The sequence below is a fragment of the Parasteatoda tepidariorum genome, chromosome 8 (assembly GCF_982258835.1).
Source record: "Parasteatoda tepidariorum strain Cologne lab strain chromosome 8, Ptep-v5.0, whole genome shotgun sequence".
NCBI lineage: Eukaryota > Metazoa > Arthropoda > Arachnida > Araneae > Theridiidae > Parasteatoda > Parasteatoda tepidariorum.
Window position 1 is genome coordinate 48203070 of NC_141762.1, and position 27388 is coordinate 48230457.

General features: G+C 31.4%; 1 protein-coding gene across 1 annotated transcript; it reads left to right on the forward strand.

The window, feature by feature from the left end:
* LOC122270221 (arylsulfatase B) lies at positions 1 to 27124 on the forward strand. Its single transcript, XM_087150226.1, has 10 exons — positions 1 to 155; positions 3143 to 3285; positions 6435 to 6594; positions 7622 to 7734; positions 9342 to 9476; positions 13825 to 13947; positions 16874 to 17003; positions 20111 to 20407; positions 24011 to 24465; positions 26107 to 27124. Exons 1-10 carry the CDS (start codon positions 152 to 154, stop codon positions 26275 to 26277), a joined length of 1731 nt encoding a protein of 576 aa, XP_087006352.1. The 5' UTR covers positions 1 to 151; the 3' UTR covers positions 26278 to 27124.
* The last annotated feature ends 264 nt before the right edge of the window (positions 27125 to 27388 follow it).

A 27388-nucleotide genomic window follows, 5' to 3' on the forward strand; every position in this document is an offset into this window, starting at 1 on the left:
ATTGGAGACTTTAGAAACAGTAACTGCGAAAAAGTATTTCTCGCCGATTTTCTTCAGCGTATCTTCACGTAAAATTTTTAAGTAAAGCTTATATTCCATGAATTATTATTATTATGTTACAATATTATATGGATACACATTAGTCTTCTGAATGGGTGAGTTATTTTTATGAAACTATTTTGTTTTTTTGTTTTAAAAAAGTTAATTTATTTCTTTGTATTTAATTGGATATTATGCGTGTTGAACATTTCGTGAAATTATGCTCCTTATCAGGTTTCCTATTAGAAGTTGCTCAGAAATTTTAAGAAGTGAATTTTCTAAAGCATAATGAGCTAAAATTAAAATGGTTCAAAAGATTGTGGCATATTATGTAAATACTCTCTTACTGTTGGCGTTATTTTTTTCATTATTATTACTTGTATTTTTATTCACAAAATTTCCATAAATTCCAAATAAAATGAAGGGGAAAAGTTAATCCAGTCAGATGGTGCATCTGAAATTCATCATCAGAATTATGTGTAATGATAAATTTTAAGTGAAAAGTAAATTAGTGTAAGAATTGTTATTAAATATGCTTAGTAACAATTTAAATAAAATATCTTACATTAAAACATCCTTTTTTTTAAAACATTATCCATTTTTGAAAAATAAAATTGGTTATTTATGGCTGTTTTGAGTAGCCTAAAAATATACTAAAAAATATAAGTCGAGGCACAAGCAAATCACGGATACAAAACTCATTTTACTTATGTTACTCTTACTTGTTTCAGAAATCTGGAAAAATCATAAAATATTATATTTATCGATAAAACAATTTCTTTTTTAGACAAAACCATAAAACTTTATTAGCGTAAGGTTTTGATGCAAATAAATATCTGAACTTCACTTCTTCAATGAATTTCGTTAACGATATTGTTAAAATGTATCCTTGTTTAAAAAGTTTGTTTAAGATTACAATTACTTTTGCTAGAATTAATTTGTTAGATTAATTTAGATTCATAAAAAAATTAAGTCAAGTTAGGTTTCGTTAAGTAAGTAATGTTTTTAAAGTTATACTCCTCCAGTTTAATTTTTTTCTTATGAGTATGTTTTTATGATAATGTTTCTACCGATTTTACTCAAATACTTTTGTATGTTTACTTTTGTATTTTGCAATGTAAAATTACATTCGTTAAAATGATGTAAAAAATTGCATACTTTTATATTAATTTTATATTTATGTAAATAAAAAATAATTACAGTCAACAATTAGAATGTTATTGAATCAAAGTCTAAATTGAAAATAATAATTGTTCTTTATTTACAATAGGAAATCATTTACCAATTTATACATTTTGAACTTGTAAATAGGGCAAATTTAATCAATGTTCAGACATTTAGATTTCTGAAATTAAGAATTGTATTCATAATTTCTGCAAAAAGTATGCTAACCCTCTCGCTGCGTTTTATGAAAATACTTTTAAAAATTGTGTTTTTTTTTATTATAAATTTCAAATCTACATATATTTTAGAATTAAAATATTCGAAAAATGTTTTCAAAAGAATTTTTCTTTTTAATTTCGAATAAGATTATAAGGAATAAGGCTGTCGGAAATTGAAAATTAAAGAAAAATCATATAACAGCAAAATTAATCTTGGTGAAATTATGATATATTTTATGAAATACGAAGGTAAAACTTATCTACAAATAAAATAAAGCAAAATAGTTACAAAACATTTATTAGAAATTAAGTTTAATATGATAAAATTCGAAACAGGGTTCAAGGCAAAGTCCTGCCTTGCAAATTTAGCCCTAAATTTGTGTTACCTTGCAATTTTTTGCTGTTGCCAGGCATACTTTTTCAAGCAACAAACAGCACATTTGAAAAAACCGCGTAAACTGTTTTAAAATAAGCTTATATAGTTCACAAAATATGGACAACTGACGCTATCTGTTAGCGCAGATCTAAATAAACAATTAAACATCACAGAAAAGGTGAAAGGAAACCATGAACGGGAAAAGAGCGGGTTTCACAGTTAAATGAAATGGTACGGGGAAATCGAGAGATATACAACTAACGAGTTTGAAATTTTCTCAAAATACCTATTACAACAATAAAACTACTTGAAATCTAAAAACAATCAATAAATCCTTTTTTAGTAAAGAGAAACCTAAATTTAGTGATTTTTGAGATTCTAAAACTAGCACGACTATGAAAAATTTATTTAAATTTTCCACTTTTAGTATTTTTTGTTTAACGAAATAAGGCATTTGCCTGATAACACACTTATACCACAATAATATCTTGTGGTCAGCTAATTTTTTATAATTCTGAGACTTGAAAAAGAACGTGACAATTATTTAGAACGATAGTGTTTAAACAAAAACTTCAAATACTAATAAAAATAAAATGAAATAGATTAGTATATTGTCGGAAAAAAATCTACATAGTAGCTAAAAGAATGAGAATTTGAAAAATGCAAAATTATAATGAAATAATTGGTTGAATAGTTCTATGAATCACGCGTGGCCAGGTAATTCAATTTCAAAATTATGACATTAAAACAATATATTAGATATTGAGATATTTTAATACTCTTAAGAATTTTGGCTTTATGGGTTATTTTGGTTCAAAAATACGCTTTTTTTGCGTACAGTACAGAGCAGAAATTTTTTCCAGTTTTGAAACAAGGTTGTACTTATTCCATTAGAATAGCAAGTACTTATTCTATTAGAATTGTTATACAGATCTATGCGCAGCCAGTGCTTTCCCTCATTTTAATTTACTTTTCATTTTGTTTCTAAGTTGCAAAACCCGCCTAATTTAGCTAGATTTATCAATATTCATGTTAAATTGCATCTTTCGGGATTTTGTTTATCATTTTATGAAATTTTTTCCATCAACATTTATAATCAATGCTTTCGTACAATTTAATTTATATAGAACGAAACGAGTTGTCATTGATTGACGAGTTGTCATATATTGATTTTTAGGATGTTGCTCTTAAAAAAAAGGAAAAAGAATTTTTTAGAACACATTATCTCGTGTTCTTTCATTTGGCTTATTAAGCGTCTTTTAATGATGTAAGTTTCAATATATTTGCTGTACAACCTTCATGCATATCGTTATCTAACATTAACAAGATTATTTTCTTATTACAGCAAAGTCTTTCAAGAGCTATTTGCTGATTGACATTATGAAGAATATTCTAACATGTTTCCTTTATGTGCTTTTTTCAACTGCCAGAGGAGAAGGCATTCTGAATAGGTCTCCCCATATTATTCTAATATATGCGGATGATTTGGTAAATTTCATGATTCAATTTTCTTAAAATAAATAATTAAAGAATATAACTAATTATATACTCACACGTTAAGATGTTGTTAGCATAATTTTATAGATTTTACTTTATAATTTACTATATATTTTTATAGAAATACTAGGACCCAGTTACAGCATTGAAAACTGGGGAAAATTTTAGGTACGATATTTGGCTTTGTGGCTAATAAGAATTTTGGACATCATAACTTTAGTAACATTCTAATTTTGTTATAATAGGACCAATATTCACGAATGCTTATTGTATAAGGAGCTAGGGAGTCCGTCATACTCCAATATTTTGTCTAGATAAGATTGTTCACAACTCACCCGATATTTTATGGCCTTTAATTATGCAATATTAAGCGTACCAAGAATGGCTGAAATAAGCCTACATTTTCCCGCTACTATTTAGCCTAAATAGGGCTTATGTACAACTGTCCGATCCTAGTTATCTCCATTGAGAGAGCCGTGGTGGTTCAGAGGATACAGCATTCATCTTCCAATGAGGTGAACCGAGTTCGAATCCCAGCTATAATTGTTCGATAAAAATTCTACAGCCGGCTAGTACCGATCACAGTGCTGACATAAAAATATCCTCAGTGGTACACGGATCATGAGTTAGATTCCCCTTGCCATCAGGCTAAACGTGGGAGGTTTTCTTCTCTGTGTAACCCAAATGCGGGTTGGTTCTATCAAAAAGTCCTCCACGGAGGCAAATTTCTTCCAATATTTGCTCCAGGAGTTACTTTGTCTTCTGAACTGGGTTCAAAATTACAAGGCTACGGAGTTGAGCATTGGTATAGTCGTAAACTCAAAATTGATCGGCTGTTCAACGATGGTTATAGACCATCCATTGGGGTAAAATCTTGGCCTCACGATGCATTTTAAGTGATTGTTGAACTAATTTTGAACCGTAGTGGAATCACGATAAAATGGTCCTTGTGTTATTTCTATCGGTTTCAATTTCATTTAAAAATAACATCGAATGGCGTGCAGTATTTGGTGTATCTTAAGTCATTCGTACACTATTTTTTAATAATCATTAAGAAATGGCAACGGACGAGGTAAAATATTCAATGTGTTGCTAGTATAAGGGTTTTGAATATTTTACGTCATTCAGATGTACCACTTGTTTCAATATCTCATTTAATGTAAAGCATAACATATTTGCCGTACTACTAATGGCAGTTTACGTGATTTTACTTTTACGTCAGAAGTTTTTAAGGAGTATTGAAAAGGGCAATTGAAGGTCTACGATATTTTGGGTGCTACTAGCAAGAGTTTGTTTGAGTTTTTACTTAATGTAATTCTATGACATGAGTTTTTAATGGTCATTTTCCTGAAAAATAACCACGAATGAAACAAGTTATTCGGTGCGCGATTAGTAAGAGTGCTGATTCTCTAATACTACGCCATTTTTACACCGAAGAGCCATTACATTATGACCACCCTGCTAACAACATGTAGGACCACCTTTAGCCCTCAAAACTGCTAGCACCCGCCGTGGCATTGATTCCCCAAGGTGCTGATAGGTAGTCTGAGGTATCTGGTACCAAGCGCTCACCAACTGGTCCTGCAATTCCCTCAAATTGCGAGGGGGTAGCGTGGTAGTACGAATTTGGTTTTCCAAGTAGAACCATAAATGCTCTATTGGATTAAGGTCAGGTGAATTTGGGGGCCAAGACATGACTTGAAAGTCACTGGAATGTTCCTCGACGATTCGACCCTTATGACATGGTGCATTATCCTGTTGGTAAACACCATCACCCGCAGGAAAAACTGTTGCCATGAATGGGTGAACCAGGTCGGCAACTATGTTCAAATAGCTTACAGACGTCAGGGATTGTTCTATGAGGATTATGGGTCCTAATGTGCCCCATGAGAACATTGTTCCTGGGCGAGAAACCATGAAAACCTGGGGGGTGGGGGGCCCATTGTTATAGATGGAGGGTGGTCATAATGTAATGGCTCTTCGGTGCATATTATTTTTATATCATGATAGTGAATTGCCTCCGATATTTGAAGTACTACGATCAAAGCTTTAACATTATAACTTAGGGGCTTCTTTTGCCGATTGGTTTCGCCATTCTGCCAAACATTCTACTGTGGGATCTTATTCAACCGATCTCCTGCATACATCTTTGTGATGTCTTTTTTTTAAGCGTGTAAGCGTGTGTGTTGAACCTGATTGGCTTCTGAAAGACAAATGCCATTATTTATTTACGGCGACGTCGCTTGCAGGCTTCCAAGAACGGAATTACAATAAGATCTTACTTGCCACAAAGTGTAAATTAGATATTTGCACCACGCGACGACACGCGTTGTGTCACCTAATGAGGTTCAATACAAACACGTGACTTCGCTTGCAAGTATTGAACTAGCTCTGATCGGGAAATTGATTCAGCATTGTAATAAACTTAAGTTTTAAAGCTGCAACGTTAACATTCCGTGCACAAAAACTTGATTAGATACAACCATGTGATTAATTGCAAGTACTTGGGTACAAAACATTTGGCGAACAATCAGTAAGAGCTTCGATTCTTTAAAACTATGTTACATATAAATCATTTTACACATTAGGACGACAAGTTGCGATATTTGCGGCGCTATTAGTAGAGTTTTTAATATTGTACGTAATTTCCGTACCTCTCTCATTGGCAAAACTTTATAGGATTTGAAATGCCGCAGAATGCAAATTCGTATTTTGTTAAACGGTTCCCTATAACAAAAGGCCTACATTCTTTTCCTAAACTTAATTTACAATTATTTCAAGCATTTTTCTGAAAACAGACGACTAAAAAAATAGGTACAGGTGACAGAATATGTTAATGGAATCAAGTTTTATGAAGGAAATTATAGTAGTTAACCACGTCGATAAAAGTTAAATTTAATGAAGATAAATATTTAATATTTTGTTTACTTTATTATGTATCAAATATTTAAAGAATTAATATTGTGTCCAAATATAATTTATTAACTAAATTAAGTTTACAGAAATAATCGATTAAATGTATGTATTGACACAAACGCTAGTTTGATAATAAATTTTTTCTTCATATATTTCGTTTTATTTTAGCCTCTAAAACATAACTATAACATTGACTTCGTTAAAATATACATATTTTCCCCTAGGGATGGAATGATGTGAGTTTCCATGGATCTCCAGAAATTCCGACTCCTAACATAGACGCCTTGGCGATGAATGGTATTCTTTTGAACAACTACTATGGAGAAACTATGTGCACCCCCTCAAGAGCATCTCTTCTCACTGGAAAATATCCTATTAGATTAGGTAAAATAAAATTATATTATCATAATAATAACATTTACCACATCATCGTCGTAATAAGTTTCACTAAATTATGTGGACTGTCAATCATTGGCCAGATATGAACAGTTATTCGCGATCGCAACGTTGGAATACGCCATTTGGGGACAGGACCAATTCAGTGGCGTACGCAGAATTTTTTCAAGGGGGGTATTCATAATTTTCTGAAACTACTAAAAGAAATTCGAGTGTGTAATAAAGCACTATTATTTCCCTAATTTAGACAGCTAGACAATTTTGACTTTTTATTTAAACAACATTGTTTAGTTAAATTTCGATCGAATGACGCCAGTTCAAAGCTTCCACCATATGGAGGGAATCACAATATTTTTTTTTTAATATGCACTTGGATACAGTTGGCATACATTAGGAAAAAAGTCATTGTAGAGAATAACGGGTAATCACCCTTAACCTCAAAAAAAAAAAAAAAAAAAAAAAAAAAAAAAAAAAAAACAGTGTTAAAAATAATGGGTAAGTGTTATCGTAAAATAGTTTCTAAACTTTAAAATACTTATTAGTGTAGTGTATACTTGGCAAGTGTGAACCAGAGTAATCTAGAGAGGCACATATTCAGGTACTGTAGAGTTAACTAGAAAAAGGCTCACACATTCCTGTCGGTTTGTTATCCAAGTATATATGGTAATTTGCTTGAATATCCATTGATTATTAACAATAACCAGCTCTTTTGGTAAACGTGATAAAAGCATACTAATCATATTGCCCGGTATATAGTCCCCCCCTCTGCTTTATGTTAAGGGGTTTTCAAGGTTAAGGTACATTGCTTGGTATTCCCTACACTAATATTTTTCCTAAGAATAATCCACTCCCATTGATTTGGGGTTTAGAATTGAAAAGTTCACCGCTTGCTCTATTTGCTTGAACTAGAAATAGGTATGGTCATGATTTTTTAATATTAGCAAGCAGGAATATTTTAAATCTTTTTTGCAGGGAGAATTTTTTAAAAAAATGTATTGGTTTTTAAAAATTTCAGGTCTGCAGCACAGTGTATTAAAACCAGGAGAAAAAAGTGGCCTACCACTAAAAGAGATAACGTTATCTCAACACTTGAAATCATTGGGTTATTCTACTCACATGATTGGGAAGGTACATATTATTCCTCCTTTAAATAATTAGTTTTCAAGTTAGCAAAATTATGAACTGATTATTGGTAAAAAACATATGCTGTTACCTTTCAGACATAAATTATTTATTCTTTATGGAAAAAAATATGTATTGTTTTATGAAACCTATCTATAATTATGACATTTGTATAGAAAAATTTATTCAAAATTTTAAATTTCTTTAAAAAATTTATTAATTATGAAATATACGTAAATGAACAAAAGCGAAAACGTTAAAGTGATTATGTTAAATAGCCGAGATTTATAAATTACTATGCTGCTAAAAAATATAAATAAAATTTAAATTTATTCTTACATGGGGAAGTTTCCAAACAATGAATCTATCAAAATTTAAAAATTTATTGAAATATAATTTTATGTAAAATATTTGACTTAACAAACAATATAAAGTCAAAGTTGCTTCAGAAACAGTCATAAAAATAAACATGGTTCTAAAGTTAAATATTAAAGTGCAATGTATTTAACAAAGTAGTGATGGAGAGACTGTCTATGACTTGCTGATGAGACATGATGTTGTGGACTTGGTCTAGGGCTCTAGACCAAGGGGATAAGCAACAACAACAACAACAGTTGTAATATTCGTAAGAATATTTTTCTTCTTCCTCTTTCTTGCAAAATAGACGCGGGTGGATCTTTTACTCTAACCGAAATCCATATTTTTGTAGTTGTTTTACAAAGGCTCCTGATTTATTGAGAGTTTCGAATTTTATTAAAATAAACTTATTCCTCTTAAAACCTAATGTTTATGTCTCGCTTACATCACTTTTATAGTTTAGTTGGTAAATGAAATATACATTTCCTACTTTAATATTTAATTTCCTTTTTGTGATCAGCATACTTATTATGGAAAAGTATCTTATTAAATAATAATTATTATTTAATACTTTAAAATCAATCTGAATGATATAACTTCAAAGTTTAAAAGAAAAGATGCCATGCATACTTTATTCTATATGGAATAAAACTTGCATGATACTCATTGAAAGGAATAATCTCACACATTTTAAGCTTATTCCCAGGTAATAACAAGATGGCTGTTTGCACAGTAGGTAAATTATTCATCTGAATTACTGCTTTGTTCTCATTATGCCTAGCAGTATGGATGTAATCACTAAACCATTTTTTTATACAGTTAGATAAATACATTTTTGAGTAATTGAAAAGTAACAAAGAATATTTCAGGGTTTTACAGCTAGACTGAAGCATGCTTTGGCATGACATATACACACACGCAGCATAACAAAAAATGTGAAAACATTATTTTTTAAAGTTACTATCATTGATTCTTTCTACACAAAAAATTCATTTCTTGTTGCATATTATTCATATAATTAAATATTTGTTAAATAAAATATACAGTTTTAAAATTTATAAAATTTCAAATTATGTTTATATGACATGACCATAATTTGGCTTCTCAGTGATAGATTTTTATTTTAACGGAAAATCTTGCTGCGTGTTCAAATTGCTTAAACTATTTGATTATGCTGATTGAGATTTAATGTAATAGACATTTTTAAAATCCTTAGCTTGACATAAAATAATGTAAACATTTAATTTTTATTTTAGTGGCATCTTGGATATATGACAAAAGAATATACTCCAACATATAGAGGGTTTGATTCATTTTTCGGTTACTACAACGGTTTGCTAGATTACTATGATTATACCTCACAAGTTATAACTGAACTTCCTGATATACCTGTAAGTATGCATAATTTTACATTACAAAAAGTTACATACTTTATGATCCCAAAAATAAGGCTTACATTAAAGAAAGAAGGGATAAAATAGAAGAATACAATTTAGTGAGTTCTGCTTAGGGAAGAAATTAATATTTCTATCAGAATTCAAATTTTACCAATTCTACTATCAAAATTAGTTAATTTAATTAATAAATTTTTTTTAAATCAAAATTTGTTACGAAGTTATACAAAAAATGGTGTTTCTAAATGTTAATACAATAATAATGTGTTCAAATTTGCAACAATTTGCTGCCACAATGTTGCAACCATTTGCTGCCAAATTTGCCACAATGTTGTGTAATTTGAAGAAAAATTTAACAGATGCTCGTTGTGAATACGTCAAATGAAATGGTATTCCATAAATTTTTTTCGACAGGATTTTAAGGATTTTATTTAGAAGGAAAGTATAAAATCGCCATTCTATTTATGAAGCCAAAGATGTTCAAATTTTCAGATTTTTTGTTGTTGATGTAAAACATCTCAAATCCCTTTTTACTTTGCCCTATGAAGTCATATTGATTAATGTTTTAATGCAATTTAATTATCTTTACTCATTATTATTATTAAATACGAAAACTGTTTTTAATTCATAATCATAATTTTGTGCTGACACAAATAATAATTTATGTCATTCAATTTTTATAAAATTTCCAAAAAAATACAAATTTTATTTAAAAAATGATTAAGATTATTCAATGCATTGTATTAAAAGATATCACTTTTTATAATCTGAATATATGAAAGTAATTTTAAAATTTATGACCCGCCGGAGATTTCTCAATGAACCGTTAAATCACATGATATAATCTAGTTTTCTCATAAAAATCCAATTTTTTTTCCTAACATTAGCATGAATTTATTAAAGTACATTGAGGCAGTACCTTTCACCAAGTACCTATTACCAGGAATAAAAAAATAATTTATTTAAAAATAATTGGGTATACTATAGCCTACGTCACAGGTTGTGTTATTCCTACTAAATTTAACCCATGAACGGCATTTTCTGCGAGCCTAACTTCAAGCCACAAATAAACAAACGAAGTGTTTGATCGTTTAAATAGCTGCTCGCCAGATTTTATTGCATTATAAAGAAAAGTAATTGATATTCGATTTTTGATTAATAATTGATTTATGTGGATAGTGGCATAGAATTTAGCATTGCGTCATGGTAAATGTTATTCCTACTAAGTGGAAGTAGTTGCGTTTTTTTATATTATACCCAATTATGACTAATTTTTACAGCTCGCCGAAGAGTATAGGTCACACAAATTTGAATATTATGATTTATAATAATTTTTTTAATCATTTGCAATTATTAAACAATAAAGTAAGTTAAGTTTACTTTTATCTTAAGATTTGTATAATTAAACATGCGAAATAAAATAATGAAAACTAAATTGTAAGACATTATGAGAAATTTACTTTTCACAATATTACCAAAGTTATTATATTGTAATATTGTAAAGTTTGCTGAAAAACTTTTATATTAACCATAAATTAAAAAGGAATTTAAAAAAAAAATTGTATGTGAGCTTGCAATGGTAAACAACCATCAATTTGTAATGAGAATAAATCTTCCATTTTAAATATATGCATACATTAATTATTATAATAAATATTTTATGCCATAGCAACGCATGCTATGACGACGCACACGCACTGTTTACTATTACTCTTGAACACAGTTGAAAAGTGTGATGACGTCCAAATAAGGTGCGCACTCCATCAAACCCAAAACAATACCAATTTGCCAATGGGTAATAATAAGCTTTGTACTGTAAACAGAATAAATGAAGTAATGGTACTTAATTGTTTAGGAAAAAAGTTAAAAAAAATCATAAAACATGTTAGACACCAATGAGGCACAAATAATTTTGGTAATTGGTTCTAGTTGCAATAAAAAAGTAAGCCACCTATCAAAAAGCCAAATTGATGGAGAAAAGGTGCGAATACGTTTAGGAGAAACGTCAAAAAACTACTATCGAGTACTATTTTATTATTATTACTATTACTAAATAAACTATTATTAATACTATTATTGAGACCAATGATGCGTAACTAGTTTTGGTAATATACATTTCATTTTATAACCGTCGTTGAACAGCCTACCCAATTTTAGGGTGCACGACTACTAATGATCGTGCACCCTACTACGGATCGTAACTCCGTAGACTTGCAATTTTGAACTTAATCTAGAAGACAAGGTAACTCCTTGATCAGGAATTGGGGAAAAATTTGCCTTCGAGGAGGACTTTTGATGGAACTAAACCGCATTTGCGTTACAAGGAGATGAAAACCACGAAAATCAACTGCTGCTAGTCTGATGGTAAGGGGATCTAACCCATTTCCGTCTACCACTGAGGATATTTTACGTCAGCACAATGATCGGTACTAGCCGAGTGCAAAATTCGTATGACCAGCTATCGCCGAGATTTTGAACACGTTTCCCCTTATTAGAAGGCGAACGCTCTGTCCTCTGACACATCATGGCTTGGTAATATACATTTTATAACCATCTTTGAATAGCCGACCCAATTTTGAGATTACGCCTACTAATGTTCAACTCCGTAGTCTTGTAATTTTGAACCCTATCCAGAAGACAAGGGAACTCCTGGGTCAAGTATCGGGAGAAATTTTCCTACCAGGAGGACTTTTTGATGAAACAATCCTGCCTTTGCTTTACATGGAAAGGAAAAACCATGAAAACTTGCCATGGTTAGCCTTACGGCAAAAATACTCTACCACATAGGATAATTTTACGTCAGCTCTTTTTATTTTTCTGGGCGAAGGAATTGTTCTTTCAGAGTATTGAACACTCTGATGGGTGAAAACTAGTCAGGCTGATGCTCAGAATCAGTGATATTTTAAAAAATGATATTATTTGAAATTGAGATGAACTTTCTCAAATCAAACTCAATTTGTTTCAGAGAAAAGGTAAATACGTATAGATATTTATTGAAAAGTTTGTAACACGTTACAGTAAATTTTTATGTTCTTTTCACAGTGTGTCTTAAAGATAAAGAGACATATGAACAGTTAATAAGGCAAATAACAATTAATTATATGTAACACTAGCTGAATACCCGCTCTCCGCATGGAATGAATAAAAAAATATTTAAGATTCCTTAAATCAGTTCTGAGAAGCATAACGAAATCTGCTCAAAGCTGAAAAGCACAATTAAAGAGCTTGATGGAAGAATTAGGTAAGGGAAAGTTTTAGGAGAATTAATGAATTAGAGAAAATGGCAAAAAGTCTATTTACAAATTTTATTATTAATTCATCATTATCATCTCGTGTATCAATTTTATTAAACGACAGTGGTAGCTCAGTGGTAAGACAATCAGACGCTGGTCATGAGGGGCCAGGATTCGATCCTCAACTGCGCTAAGACCCACCAAGAACATGCGATATACGTACTCGTGTAATATGTGTAATCGAAAGTCCATTGGTCGGCCTCTGAGCAGTAACATGGGTACAGGGATCTACAGAAAATATCCTTCTCCTTCAGATCTATGTCTGTTGTTGTTGTTGACGTATGCCATTATTATGTATGGGGTATGCGATTGTTCTTGTTTTCCAGTGGCGCCATCTATGGCCAAGAATTCGACTTCTGCCACACCCATACGTCACACACATTTATAGGATGAACCCATTCATACATTCATACATTAATCTACAGATCGTAATTTTGACCTGAATCAGAGAACGATCAATCTCCAATTCAGTACCCCCAGAGGATTGATTTGTTATGGGAACATGGAGGACTTTGAGACTCGACAGATTTAACGCGCATCAGTCACCATTTACTACACGGGGAGTCTTCGACCGGCAGGGATCAAACCCACGACCACTTGGTCATGGGCCCAGTGCCCTACCAACCAGGCTATCCCGGCCAGATCTATGTCTAAATTGAGGAAGTGGTTCACAAAGTTGTGATGACCTGTCTTCGGATCATCCTCAGGGATATTTCCCAAACCGTCGCCAATAGCACGTTGTGCAACTCTAGTACGAGGCAAATAAAGTACTAACCTGCCAATTTCATTAACAGAATGTTCGCCATTCAAAGGGTGCTTCAGCGCTTTAAAAATGGTCGCAGTAATTGTTCCCACCTTCGCAAAATATCAGTGATGCTGGTGTCTCATAAGAGAAATATATAAATATTACTTTCATCAACAGTTTAAGAAATAATACATTTGGTTTCAAATAATAAAAATTGTTTTTATTAGAGAGAAATTAAAAGTGCATATAAACATTTCATATTTGTATTTTGTTAATTAATTGAATTTGCTTTCATTATTTTTTTCAGAATTATTTTGGAATTGATCTTTATAATCAAACAAGGCTGGTAAGAGATTTTCGAGGTCAATATGCCACTCATGTTTTCACCGAAAAAGCTAGAAACATTATTTGGAATCATGATTCTACAAAGGTAACTTGAAAAACATTTGGGCTACTTACGTACTATCGCTACCATATTGGCTACATAGCATAAACAGCCACAGCAAAAAAAAAATGCTACCGGAGCAAACTCTAATAACATTCCCGATTGTCTTGTAAAATGTAGTATTTTTGTAGAAAGGCCACGACATCTTTTTCACTGGTCAGTAAACTTCATATTTACATTCCCATACTTGCATTTGCCATGACATCACACGTTTATAAGCACAAAAAGGTGTGAATAGCTCATCGTTGCTCTTTTCGGGTTACCAGTTTATCACGTTATCTCCAAAATTAGCATGGTGTTGTACGCAATATAGTAACCTTTTTTAGGATTTGAATACCAACTAAATTGAGTTGTGACTATGTATTTATTTATTTACTATTGCTTAAGTACTTAAAACACATGTAATATGTATATTAATCTGCATGTAAGGGATACAACTTACTATTCATATGGTCACCTTAATTATTTTTTATCTAAGTATCAGATTTTCGCTTGTTAAGATACAATTTTAATGGTTCAAGGGGCCATTCTTAAACATGCTAGTTAATTTGAGCAGACGATATATTTATGAACAGAATTAAACACAAGAACGAACTTTAATATTTTTTCTAATGATCTTGATTTTTTTAAGACATGGGCGTAATCAGGAAAATATGAACTTAATAATTTAGTCAATCGAGCGGTCGAAAGGGGTTCTGTCGACCGGACTGTGTAGTGTTCAGGGAGCTGACCTCACATAAGAAAAGTCCTGGGTTTGAATCCTGGGCGTAATCAGGAAAATATGAACTTAATAATTTAGTCAATCGAGCGGTCGAAAGGGGTTCTGTCGACCGGACTGTGTAGTGTTCATGGAGCTGACCTCACATAAGAAAAGTCCTGGGTTTGAATCCTGGGCGTAATCAGGAAAATATGAACTTAATAATTTAGTCAATCGAGCGGTCGAAAGGGGTTCTGTCGACCGGACTGTGTAGTGTTCATGGAGCTGACCTCACATAAGAAAAGTCCTGGGTTTGAATCCTGGGCGTAATCAGGAAAATATGAACTTAATAATTTAGTCAATCGAGCGGTCGAAAGGGGTTCTGTCGACCGGACTGTGTAGTGTTCAGGGAGCTGACCTCACATAGGAAAAGTCCTGGGTTTGAACCTGGGTTGAAGAGTAGCTAATGAATCTGTAATACTGATACCTGAATGACTAGTGTGGCATTGGAAAAAATTGCTTAGCTTCTTATTTTACGCATTTCTCTATATTTCTGACACTATTTATAGAAATCAAAGTATTTTTTGCGCAGAGTTATAATTTTTTTTGAATTTAATAACAAAAGAAATTTGAAGTAAAACACAGTTTTTAAAGGTTATTTATTATTTTTCGTTATCAAAATAATATTGGTCAAAAGACATTTGAACTATAGGGTATGTGAAATTTTGCCTCATTTTAAAATGTCTAACTATGATGCCAAAATACAAAATTCGAATCAAATCGGCTGAATAGTTTCTATGAATTTATGTTTAAAAAAAAGGCGTATAGCTAAAAGCTGAGTAATCAAGTTTTAAAATATTATATGTTATTAACTACGTGACCTATTTTATCCAAATTTTATATTTCGTCATTTAAAGTTACATAGTTAATAATTATGTTTGACTTTGAATGTCTAACAGTTCAAAATGTTTTCCAGCATTTTTAAATAAAACAATAATTAATAACAAATATATAAAAAAATAGTTTTAGCATGCTATACAAAAAATTGTTATCATTATTATTACTATTTTCTGAATTTTTTGAATTAACAAGTTCCCTGTAAAAATGGATTCTCAAATTCCATGAAATTTTCTTTGTTTTTGATGAAACCATTTCCTGGTATTTGCTCCGAATGAAAATTATGTCAAAGTGACGAAATGACTATTTTATTTTGTAACTGTAGTTGAACGGCCGACCCGAATTTCGGCTTACGATTACCAATGCTCAAACCAACTACCAATCCTTGTAATTTTGGAACATAATGCAGATGACAAGAGAATCCCTGGATCAAGTATTGGGAGAAATTCGCCTTTATGGCGAAATTTTTGATGGAACCAACCCACATTTGCGTTACAGGGCGAGGAAAGCAACCGAAACCTTCCACGGTCAGCACGATTGCTAAGGGATTCTAACCCATGAACTGTCAACCACTGAGAATACTTTACGTCATCACTGTTGTCAGTGCTGAATTTTAATACAATAATACAATTTTCTTAAAAAAAAAATGTAAGAATGCGTTTTATTCAGAAAACCAGAAAATTTGTTCCTAAAAAGTTTCAACAATAGTTTCAGAGTTTATTAAATGGTGGCGCTGCTGACTGAGTGAAATTATGAAACAATGTTTTCTTGTTGCATATTAGGCCAATCTAACTGAAAATATTTCGCGTGTTCATGTATTTCTTCAGATTATTACGCCACGTTGTTGCTGCAAATGATGGTTATTTTGAAAACATTATTTCATCGAATAAGCAGCGCCATCTTTTGATGATCTTTACCGAACATAGCAATCTATATATTTATATCTCTCTCCTACAGTTTCACTTAAATTTATTTTCGAATTGTTAGCTTCTAAAATGCGTAGTCTCGGTCCTTGTGAAACTATTCTATCTTAAAGTGATCGACTTCATGCGCAGGTCGTGTGGCTACCAAAGCGGAGGAGCCATCCCCTGTGTAGAAGAGCAAAATTGTGATGGCATGTCATCCCATCATCCTCTAGGATGTTTCGCAAACCGTCGCCAATAGCCCATCGTGCATCTTTAGTGTGACGTAAATAAAATATCTACCTACCCAAATTGTTAGTCACTTTTGAGACTTCTTTTTAAAACTGTGTCCTTAAACATAAGTGACTATTGTCAAACAAATTTGTATTATTTTGTAAGAAGAATCTTTTTTCAGCCCTTGTTCTTGTATTTAGCACACATAGCAGTTCATTCGTCAGGCAACGCCTTTAATCCTGTTCAAGCCCCGGCAGAGGTTATAAGAAAGTTTAAATACATCAAAAATATAAACCGTAGAATACAAGCTGGTAAGTGTTTTTGCTCACTGTTTTTTCCTTTCAATGCACATTTTTTTACAAATAAAATTACTTCAACATATGAAGACATTTTTCACAAATTCTTGAGCTTACATTAGTGAAAAAACTACTCTTATAACTCCAATCGTTTTGTACATGCACGTCACCAATTTGGGTCGTAGATTTGTTTCCGAAATCTTTCTTTTATTTAAGAAAACTTTAAAACTAAAGAACCAGGAACGTTGTGATTTTTTTAAAAAATATATTAAAGCGTCTGCTTCGCATTTGTTTGAAACATTCTATTTCTGTCTGCTGTTCGTTTGTTTCTGAAACATTTTAAGACCTTTTTAGGGGAAAAAGCGTTTCATACAAGCTTGAATGCTTATAACTGAATACATTGCGCTGCCATACAGAAAACAGGAAAATAATGCTTGAATTTAGCTTTACTTCACAAAATTCATCTTACTAGATATTATTAGTATTATTATTTTATTATTGTTTATTTATTTTCTGCTGATATGTGTTAAGTTTCATCATTTAAATCGCTTTGTTTAATTTAATCTGGGAGATAAGAATCATCGCTATCACAGTCTCGCAACTTCGAAGTGTATTTTTTGAATTTAATTATTCTGTAATAATTTTCGATTTCAAACTGGACTGTTTGTATTGCCAATTATAAAGATTGTATTTCTTGCGAAACAAAAGATGGGTGTTTTAATGATTGTTGCTGTCCAAATGGGGTTGAAAATACATAATAGTAAGTGAAAATTATGAAGAATATTTTGTGAAAGGATTAAGTTCGTTGAATGAAGATGGAAAACGAAAATCGGAATTAAAAAATAGAGAAAACGAAGCTCAAAAGACAAAAATAATTCTAGAGATGGAACCGGAGAAAAAATACTCATTCATGTCTGAGTGTGTATTTTACTAAAGCTTGTAACTTGAAGGTGATGGCATAATAAAGAGTGTGATGTATGAATTTATTATTATATTATTTTTTGCTTAATCTAGAGATGGCGTTGCCAATACTCCTTATTTTCGTAATTTCGTATTTCTTAAAAGCGTGCAGTTATATTTAGATCGACAACGAAGTTATCATGAGATTATGTTTCTCGCTTATATTTATTTCGTTTGTTAATAAGCTTCATATTTAAAGTTTTTTTAAATTCTTTTTATAAATAAATCTATGAGATACCACTGTTATAATGTATAGGAACCATTATTACTAAACATTTACTAATATATCTGCGTAGAACGTTTTACGCTGCTTTAATATAATTATTTAAACTATTATTATTGATATTAGAACAAATAGTTAAATGCTTAAAATAAAAACCAGTAATCAAATTCAGTATGCACTTTAGAATAATTCATTGTTGCCTGTTTCTCAAGTTTTAGTACAATTTATTTTTTTCATGTATATTTCTGTAATGCTTCCTTTTTCATTAGAGACAAAATATGCAATGAATTTTTAAACATGTAGATAAGATATGATATCAAAAATACAACATCCGCAAAAAAAAGCCCTACACATTTTATTTTTTGCCGAAATGTTATGTTGTCTAACATCTAAGTGATATTTCTTATGCTGTATAGGGTTTTTAAATTAGATTGACTCTTAAGGTCTGGTTTCTTAGGACAAGCGCCTTATCTGAGCGTCAGCGGGACGTCAACGTCCCGCTGACGCCAACAAAATACTGGTTTGTTAGCTCAAGGCCTGGTTTCTTAGAACTAACGCCTTATCTGGGCGTCAGCGGAAAGTTGACGTAGAGCTGACGCAAAAAAAATACTTTTTTGTTAGCTCAGCGTGAGCAGTCGGTCCAACGCAGGCATTATCTATCATTGCGCATGCGTTAATAACGTAAACAAATATTTATTTTGAATTTGTATTGATTTTGTTATTGTCGACCAGTGTTTTAGCGAACAAATAATGACTTTGTCCAAGAAAAAACACATTATAGCTGAGTTAAATGAAGAGTGCTATGTTTAGTGAAGAAGCTATGTTTAATGTCAAAATCAAAATCTTGGCTGATTTCAATGTGCTGTTGGATGTCCGCCATAGCTTCTGTGGTTAACGTCACGTTGTAATCCACCTGCAGTTGAGTTGGACGGCAATTGTAGTTCAAGATGAGCGTTCGATGACTTATACTATCAAATTCACAAATGGACCAATCAGAGGTTAGCGCTGATTTCCAGCTGACGGCGTCCTGTCCTAAGAAACCAGGCCTTTAGTTGTGTTACACTTATTATTTTTATTCATAAATTACAGAAAATAAAATTAAAGTAAATCTCTCCTCTAAAGCAAGTAGTACTCTGGGGTTAAATTCTCCACAATTTCGAGATCTCAGGCACGATGGTAACATTGTAGTCAGTATTGTGCACTGGCCGACATTATTTACCATCCAAATTGGTACTCATCGATCTGAAGCTGTGTAAATTCACCACGATGTTTGAACCCTATGGAATATAAGTTGGAATATAAGTTCCTGGTGAATTTGTTTGTTGGACCATCAAAAAATACCATCAAACCATAGTGTTTTGTTCATGTTTGCCCAACATAAAGTTGTTCCATTTCCAAATATGAGGTGATAGTCAGTTTTGATGGTACCATCACAATAGTAAGATGGATTGTGATTGCATCTAATGATGGTTACCATTTTATTCATGTTGGTCCATCAAAGAAAAACCATCATAAGTTTTGTCTTGTACAGTTCTAAACAATAACATTTTAGTATCTTAACAAATGATGAGCTCTCACGACCAAAGTACAATTACAGTAGTTTTTAATTTGGGCTTTAATTTAAAATTACTGTAGTTCTGGTTACCCAAGACAAAGTTTATGAATGGGTTTTCTATGATGGGCCAATATGAATAAGATGTTTATCATCGTCTGCGCCCACCAAATACTATCTAACCTTTTGATGGTACCACTAAGACTGACGATCATCCCAGTTTAGGAATTGGAACAACTTTATGTTGAAGTGACTAGTAATCCAATGTTCTTTAAGATTCAGCTCTTAAAATAGACTTTCGATATACAAAAGGAGATACTATCACTTAGACTTTTCTTATTTCTCTTATTAAATACAGAAAAATAATGCTCATTTTTATTATTACAGCCATAACATCGGTATTGGATGATTCTGTTGGCGAGATTATTGAAACTTTGCACCAAAGGAATATGTTGGAAAACAGCATAATTATTTTTGCATCTGACAATGGAGGTGAGCTAGATGGTATAAGGGGTGGATATTCTTCTAATTATCCATTGAGGGGTAAGAAGTGTACTCTATGGGAAGGAGGTGTTCGGCTTCCTGCCCTCATATGGAGCCCACTTCTGAAACTGAGTGATTCGATAATATCAAATCAGTTAATGCATGTCTCTGATTGGCTACCAACTCTTTATTTCGCTGCAGGTACATTTATTTTAAATTTTTTAGTCTTTTTGTTTGCTTTTTTAAGAAGTATTTGTTTGCTTTTTTGAAATTTGAAGGACTTTGAGAAAAAATGCGTCTTTTATATCATTGTCTTTTATATCATTATCTTTTATTTCATTGGTTAACTTTCAAAATTATCTTGTGCAACATATAAACCTTAATGGTAACCAAGTTGAATGCGCAGTACCACTGCATTAAAATATTCTAATTCTTAAGCCCCTCTTCTAACCATACACCTAAATTAGCTTTAAGCAATATATTAAACAAATTTTTTCATAGTCTAGATTTTTCCCGCTTGGAAGTACTTGATTTCAATATTAATTATTTTCCAGAGATTTCCACGATAATATCAAAGTGCATGATAATATCAAAGTGCAAAGTTCCACGATAATATATTTTCCACGATAATATCAAAGTTCTTTAGGTATTGAATTTTAGTAATAGTGTTGGGGACATTTCAGTAAAGCAGAGACCAGAAGTATTATTAAATATTTCTGTTATGAGAAAAGTTAGAAAACTTATACCTTTGCTCCATTACGTGCTGTACCACTTTCTTACGCATAACTTGAGTATCGTTTATATGTTATATATATATATATATATATATATATATATATATATATATATATATATATATATATATATATATATATATATATATATATATATATATATATATATATATATATATATATATATATATATATATATATATATATATATATATATATATATATAAATAAATAAATACAAGAAAACACGAAGAAAGTTAAAAAAAACAATAAGTTTCATTTATTGTGCTTAAGCTGCAAGTAAACAGAACTCATTAGATAAGTTCAAAATGAAGAAGAAACAAAGAAAAATTAAAGACATGTGAAAAAAGGGGGGGGGAAATAAAAAGTAAAAAAATAACAAACAACAGTTAAAGGAAAAAGAGGATGAAATTTTACTTAAAAAAAACCGGAAAAAGAAAGATATAATCTTTTTATCAGCCCACACGATTATATCCGCAAAACAGAGTGCTTTCTGATATTGTATCAATAAATATTGTTTTGCGGATATAATCGTATGGGCTGATGAAAAGATTATATCTTTTTTCTTCCGGTTTTTTTTAAATAAAATTTCATCCTTTTTTTTTTAAAAAAAATTGTTGTTTGTTATTTTTTGAACTTTTTATTTCCCCCCCCTTTTAATATTAAAGACAATATATATATTTAACAATATATATATATATATATATATATATATATATATATATGACGCCCGGTGGCTGAGCGGTAGCGCTTCGCGCTGTCGTGCCACAGGTCCCTGGTTCGATCCTCGGGCCGGGCAAGGTTCACTCAGCCTTTCATCCCTTCAGTGGGTCGATAAAGTGAGTACCAAGCATGCTTGGGAACTAACACTGGGGGTTCCGCGTTCGGCTGACCACCTGACCGGAACATATGCTCCTGCACCCCAGAGCCCAAGGTCAAGAAAACTGAGATGGGCACAGTCGGCCTTGGCCCTCTTAATGGGCTGTCGCGCCACTGAGTTAGTTTAGTTATATATATATATATATATATATATATATATATATATATATATATATATATATATATTTATAGAAATATATTATAGAAATAAACCACAGAAATCAGAATATGTAAGAACTTTAAAAGTATAATAATGACTTTTATTTAGCGAGGCTAATTCCAATTTTTTAAATAGTGAACATAATACATTACTCTGACAAGTTTCTCATTAATAACAAAGTTTTATTTCTGTATTCAAATGTTAACTATATTTTCGTGAGCAACTTTTTAAAATGTTTCGACATTAATATGAAGTATGCTCACAAATATAATTTTACTATAAATATTTCCAATAAAAATTGTATGCAGGGTACGCTTTTTTATGACTACTATATTGCCATTCATTAAAAATTGACATGTGACCCTCGGTTCGCTAAACGATTATCTACAACACATTTTTAGAATCCTATTTCAGAACAAATTGATGAAAATTATTTTTTAGTTCATTGACACATTTAAAAAAAAAATCGAGCTAATTATTAAAAAAAAAAATTCTCAATCGAAAATGAAGCTGAATTACATTTTTATGATATATCAATTTTTATGGAAATAAGACAAAAAAAATAAGCTTATTACAAAGTGAAAGGTTGCTTGTAACTCTTCATGAATAATTTATGTTGTTTCAACAGCTTATATGTTGAATATGTCATGAATAAGTTATTTTCTTGTGAAAGAGTGTTTAAATAGCTGCTATGCTTAACGCTGAGTAATTTGTAGACGTTGGTTTCTTCCACCCATTCCTAGCTGTGAGTAAGTTAGTAGCTTATAGCTTACTCAGAGCTAGTAACTTTAGTAACTTATAACAGTGAGTAAACATGCACATGATCAAAATGGGAGATTTTTTATCGATTATGTTGGAAGAAACGGTAATAAAAGAGACATTTTATTTCTTGAGCAATCATTTGAAAACTAAGTTCTGAAATGAATAAATATAATGTATCAGATGGTTCCAAAATTTTGTACTCTACTTGAAATCTAGTGAAATCAACTTATTATCATAAAAAAACTACTAATTCGTGAATCAGGCATACCCTAAAATTTTGTATGTTTTTTCCCCAAAGTTTTACGCATTTTCAATATCCTTTTTGTATAGCAAATGCATATATTTTTGTAAATGATTCCTCAGAAGTTTCTTTCTTATTCAGTGATCGTCTTGTGCGTATTTTGAGTGCTCGCGAGATCATCGCCATACAAAATCAAAATTTTTTCTCATTCCTGGTCAAAAATTTAGCTGAAGAGTTCCAATTTCTGTTTGGATGTTGTTGTTCTGTTCTAGTTAATTAAAGTGATTTTTTGCATATGCGACATGGTAACCGATCTTCTTTTCTATCTTAGCCAATCTTCTTTTAATGCAAATGAATCACTTTATATTGTTGTTCAAAATCAAAAGTTAAAAGGATGGTTTAGATTTCTCCGAAATCATTTATTTTGTGATTAGATATTTCTTGCAGAGAACAGAATACATGAAAACCTGAATTGATAATGCTTAATGAAGCCTGAATTGACAATACTTTGTAAAATATTTGTTAAGCAACACACACAATTTTTAAATTCACCAAATGTAAGCGATTTGTTTGAACTTTGAAATGAAATTAAACTGTTCAAAGTACTTTTCCTTAAACATTTGTTTGTTACTTAGTTCCATATTTTTCCCGCAATCGAAACGCGGATAAAAATCGCCCCTATTGGCCGGCCGTATGTCAGTAAAAGTGGTTAAAATAAAATACTATGTACAAGACTCAGCTTTTCATAACAACTAGCTTAGATAGGATCAAGAAAAAATATAATAAATTAAATTCATACAACTTTCATATGAAATGAGTCAAGGCTTTCAAAACTTACAATTTGAATTAAGATAAAGATAGATTATTCACCATTTGTTTAAAATCCATTCCTTAAATATACTTTTTGCTTCATTAATTTTTTATTATGCGCTTCAGATTTGATTAGGATCTTTGAAATCACCTAAGATGCCATATTCAATTAATGAATATATCGTATAATCTTACAGGAGGAAATCCAGATGACTTGGGATATCTGGATGGGCACAATATGTGGCCTTCGCTTTTAACTGGCAGACCATCTCCAAGAACAGATCTACTTCATGGATTGGATCCCATTGTCGGTTTTTCAGCCTTTAGAAGTGGTGATTGGAAAATAGTCAATGGAACCAATGGGGAAGGATATGATGGGTGGTATGGTCCTACGGGTACAGAAGATATCAATGTAGGGGAGTCAATGGGCGAATGGGTATTCAGTAAAGGAAGTGTTGTGGGAGACATTTTGAAACAAACAGGACAATGGTTTGCTAAAGACATTGATAAGTGGTACAGCGAATCTCTGGTTAAATGCAGCAAATATTTGAAGGAAAACACTGTTGATTGTCTTCCAGACAATAGGCCTAGTTTATTCAACATTAAGAATGATCCATGTGAATACCTTAATTTAGCACCATTTTATCCTGAGGTAAGATGATATTTCGTTTTATAGTTATCGGGTATTTCAAAATTGGCTTAAAACTTGTAAAATGAACTTAAAAAAAGAAAGAAAAGAAAATATTCTGTCTGATGCATTGTTCTCTGAAAGTTAGAATTTTTTTTTTTCATTTGTCTCAAAATTATCATGAAAACTATAAAACATCCATTTATTGCCACATATTAAGCTATTATTCCTTCGGCAAGCAGTTTACTTATCGCTACATTGCAAAGTTTCTTCATATTTGCCCTCCTTGTACGCGTCGTCATGTGAGACCATGCATATTTTGTGATGCATAAAATACGCGTTTTACGTAATTTATTTGCAATTAAAAGGATTTATTCTGACGTGACTTACACGTAGAAAATTATGTTGGATTTTTCGCAATCTCTACTTGTACATATGTTTCTCATTGACGGTGACGAAAAAATTCCCCTTCTCTTTTCCACATTGGCAACAAGGAATTGAAATATCAAGCGTATGAGAGATAAGCATGAAAACATAAACTTGCATGTTTACGAATTTCTAAATGTAAATTCTTTTCTCGCACATACAATAAAAAGCAACAAACGGAGCTTTAAGTTGGGAAAAATTGGAAGGTTAAAAGCGAATATAACAATGCGTCTTTATCAACAATGTGCTCTACATTATATTTTAATTAAACATATGCAGCTTCAATAATAAAAATTGTATTTATTGTTATTATTATATATCGATAAATAAGTGTTGGTCATGCTGTTATGTTTTTTAAATACAATGAAAAAGAAAACGTGCTCAAAGAGCAGAAGAAAGCGTTGATGAGAACTATGAAAGACATAACGTTAAAAGAATGCGCAGGGGACGTGTCATCAGCCATGATGTTTTTTAAAAGCATAACTATTGTTTTGTTTTTTGCAAGTTTTCCATTGCATGTAATTTATTTAAATTTAAATTTTTTTATTTTAATAATTCATTAATCACTAAATATTTTAATTTTTTAAAGAGGAATTAGTTCTGATTTTAATAGTCAATTTAAATTCCTTAGATTTTACACTAGATCCTTTTCCAAATGGATTTAACTTAGTAGCGAGCGAAGCGAGCCTGATTTGCAGTGCTTACCATATAAGATTCTATAAGATTGCAATCTTTGGAGTGCGTCATAGAACAGGGGTGGTGCGCACTTGCTTTATATATATTTTTTGAATCATTTCTTAAACGAAGTAAAATATACACTCAAAGGGAGCCTTCACTTAAGGAGAAAAAAGTTTACGAAATCTGATTAAATATTATCGAGTTAATTGCAGTGTAAGCGAAAATAAATATAACTAAATTACTTTTACTGCTGTATAAAAGGAAAAGGTGGTAAAAGAAGTTAAAAAAATGAGTCATTTGAGCAATTTATTTGTTTTAATCCGATGAAATTATACTTGTTTACAAGTGCTATTTTACTCTTAGTTGAAGCTGAAATTGATAATGATTCCTCAGATTTTAACAATTTTTAGCTTCATTAAATCATTTTTTAAAACCTATAAGTTAACATACAGTAAAGATAGGGGCCGCAGAGCACCATCTAACTATAAAGAACGAAAAAAATGTGCAATAGTTTCATGTTATTTTTACTTATTTGTTTTAAAATTTTTCATACTTTTTTAGATAATTGATGCCATGATGGATGAAATGAAATCTTATCAAAAAGTCTCAGTTGAACCTCAAAGCAAGCCGAGTGATCGAAGGGCAAATCCCATGTGCTATGGTTTTGCCCATGTAACTTGGATGGAACCAGAGTTCTCTGCCCAATATGATCAATGTGATTTTTCTGACTAAATACAAGATTTAATAGATAACAATAACTACAGATTGAGTTGAATTATCTCTATTTTACTTCTATGGAAACCATAATATGCTGTTTGATAAGTATTGCAGTAAATTTTAGTTCCAATACTTCAGCTACTAGACGGATGTATTTAAGCAAAATGGCTTTATAAATTATGAGAAATAAGTGAAAATTTGTTGCCAGACTTAAATCTGGAGCTTATTACACACAGTGTGTTTCAGAAATATAGCAACAAATTTTTAGGGGGTACACAGGACGAGGTTTGAAAATATCACGCAATCTCTTAAGTGGTGCTCTACATTCCAGAGCTATGGTGCTATTGTGCATATAACAACACTGTGTGAATCCTGATAAGCAGTTGAATGCTTATTTGCTTTCTGGAGACTTTCTTTCTATGAGTAGCTCTCAAAGCAAGTTTGTAGAGATTGTAATGGATCTCTTTGCAAGACTTGTCTACACTCTATTATCAAAGAAACTCATTGTTTGTGCACTTGTTCAACAATCTTAGTATGCGCCCTTGTTCAACAATGGTGCATCCATCAAACATATGTTTTGTAGTATGCCATTGGTACAAATGATCTCCTATAAATCTTTTCTTTATGTGTTTCGTATGCATATCTCTCCTGTAAAAGATTATTGCAACATTTTTGAGACACCAAGTATGAATTTAAAATGTTTATCTGGTACTTTTCCGGTATCGTACGTAACAAGTGAATCGTACCGAATATTTTTATTGAAAAAGAAAACAGATGGTAGAATATCTTTTACTGTGAAGGTAATAAAAGTTATTATTCATCATATTCGATTTCGTTTGTTAAGGGAAATAAAGCTTAACACTAAGCCAGATTTTTTATTTAATTTATTACTCATTTAAATTATAATAGGTTTAATGTTAGGGGGACTGGAAAGTAATGTCGTTTCGGTACATTTGATATTTGTTATCAAGATTTTATTTTTAATCAATAATACATCCACCCTCGTTAGCAACAACCTTTCATTGCTTGATCTAATATGAATCAAAATGGATCTAAAAAGAGGAATTGATTTTTAAGACTAACGGATGTTTAATGCGCCGAAACGACATTACTTTCCTGTCCCCCT

What these genes read in the sequence shown, in the direction of transcription:
- LOC122270221 (XM_087150226.1), top strand. An exon ending in CTACTCACATGATTGGGAAG is followed by an intron (nt 7,735 to 9,341) that starts GTACATATTATT and finishes TTTTTATTTTAG; the next exon opens with TGGCATCTTGGATATATGAC. An exon ending in CTGAACTTCCTGATATACCT is followed by an intron (nt 9,477 to 13,824) that starts GTAAGTATGCAT and finishes TATTTTTTTCAG; the next exon opens with AATTATTTTGGAATTGATCT.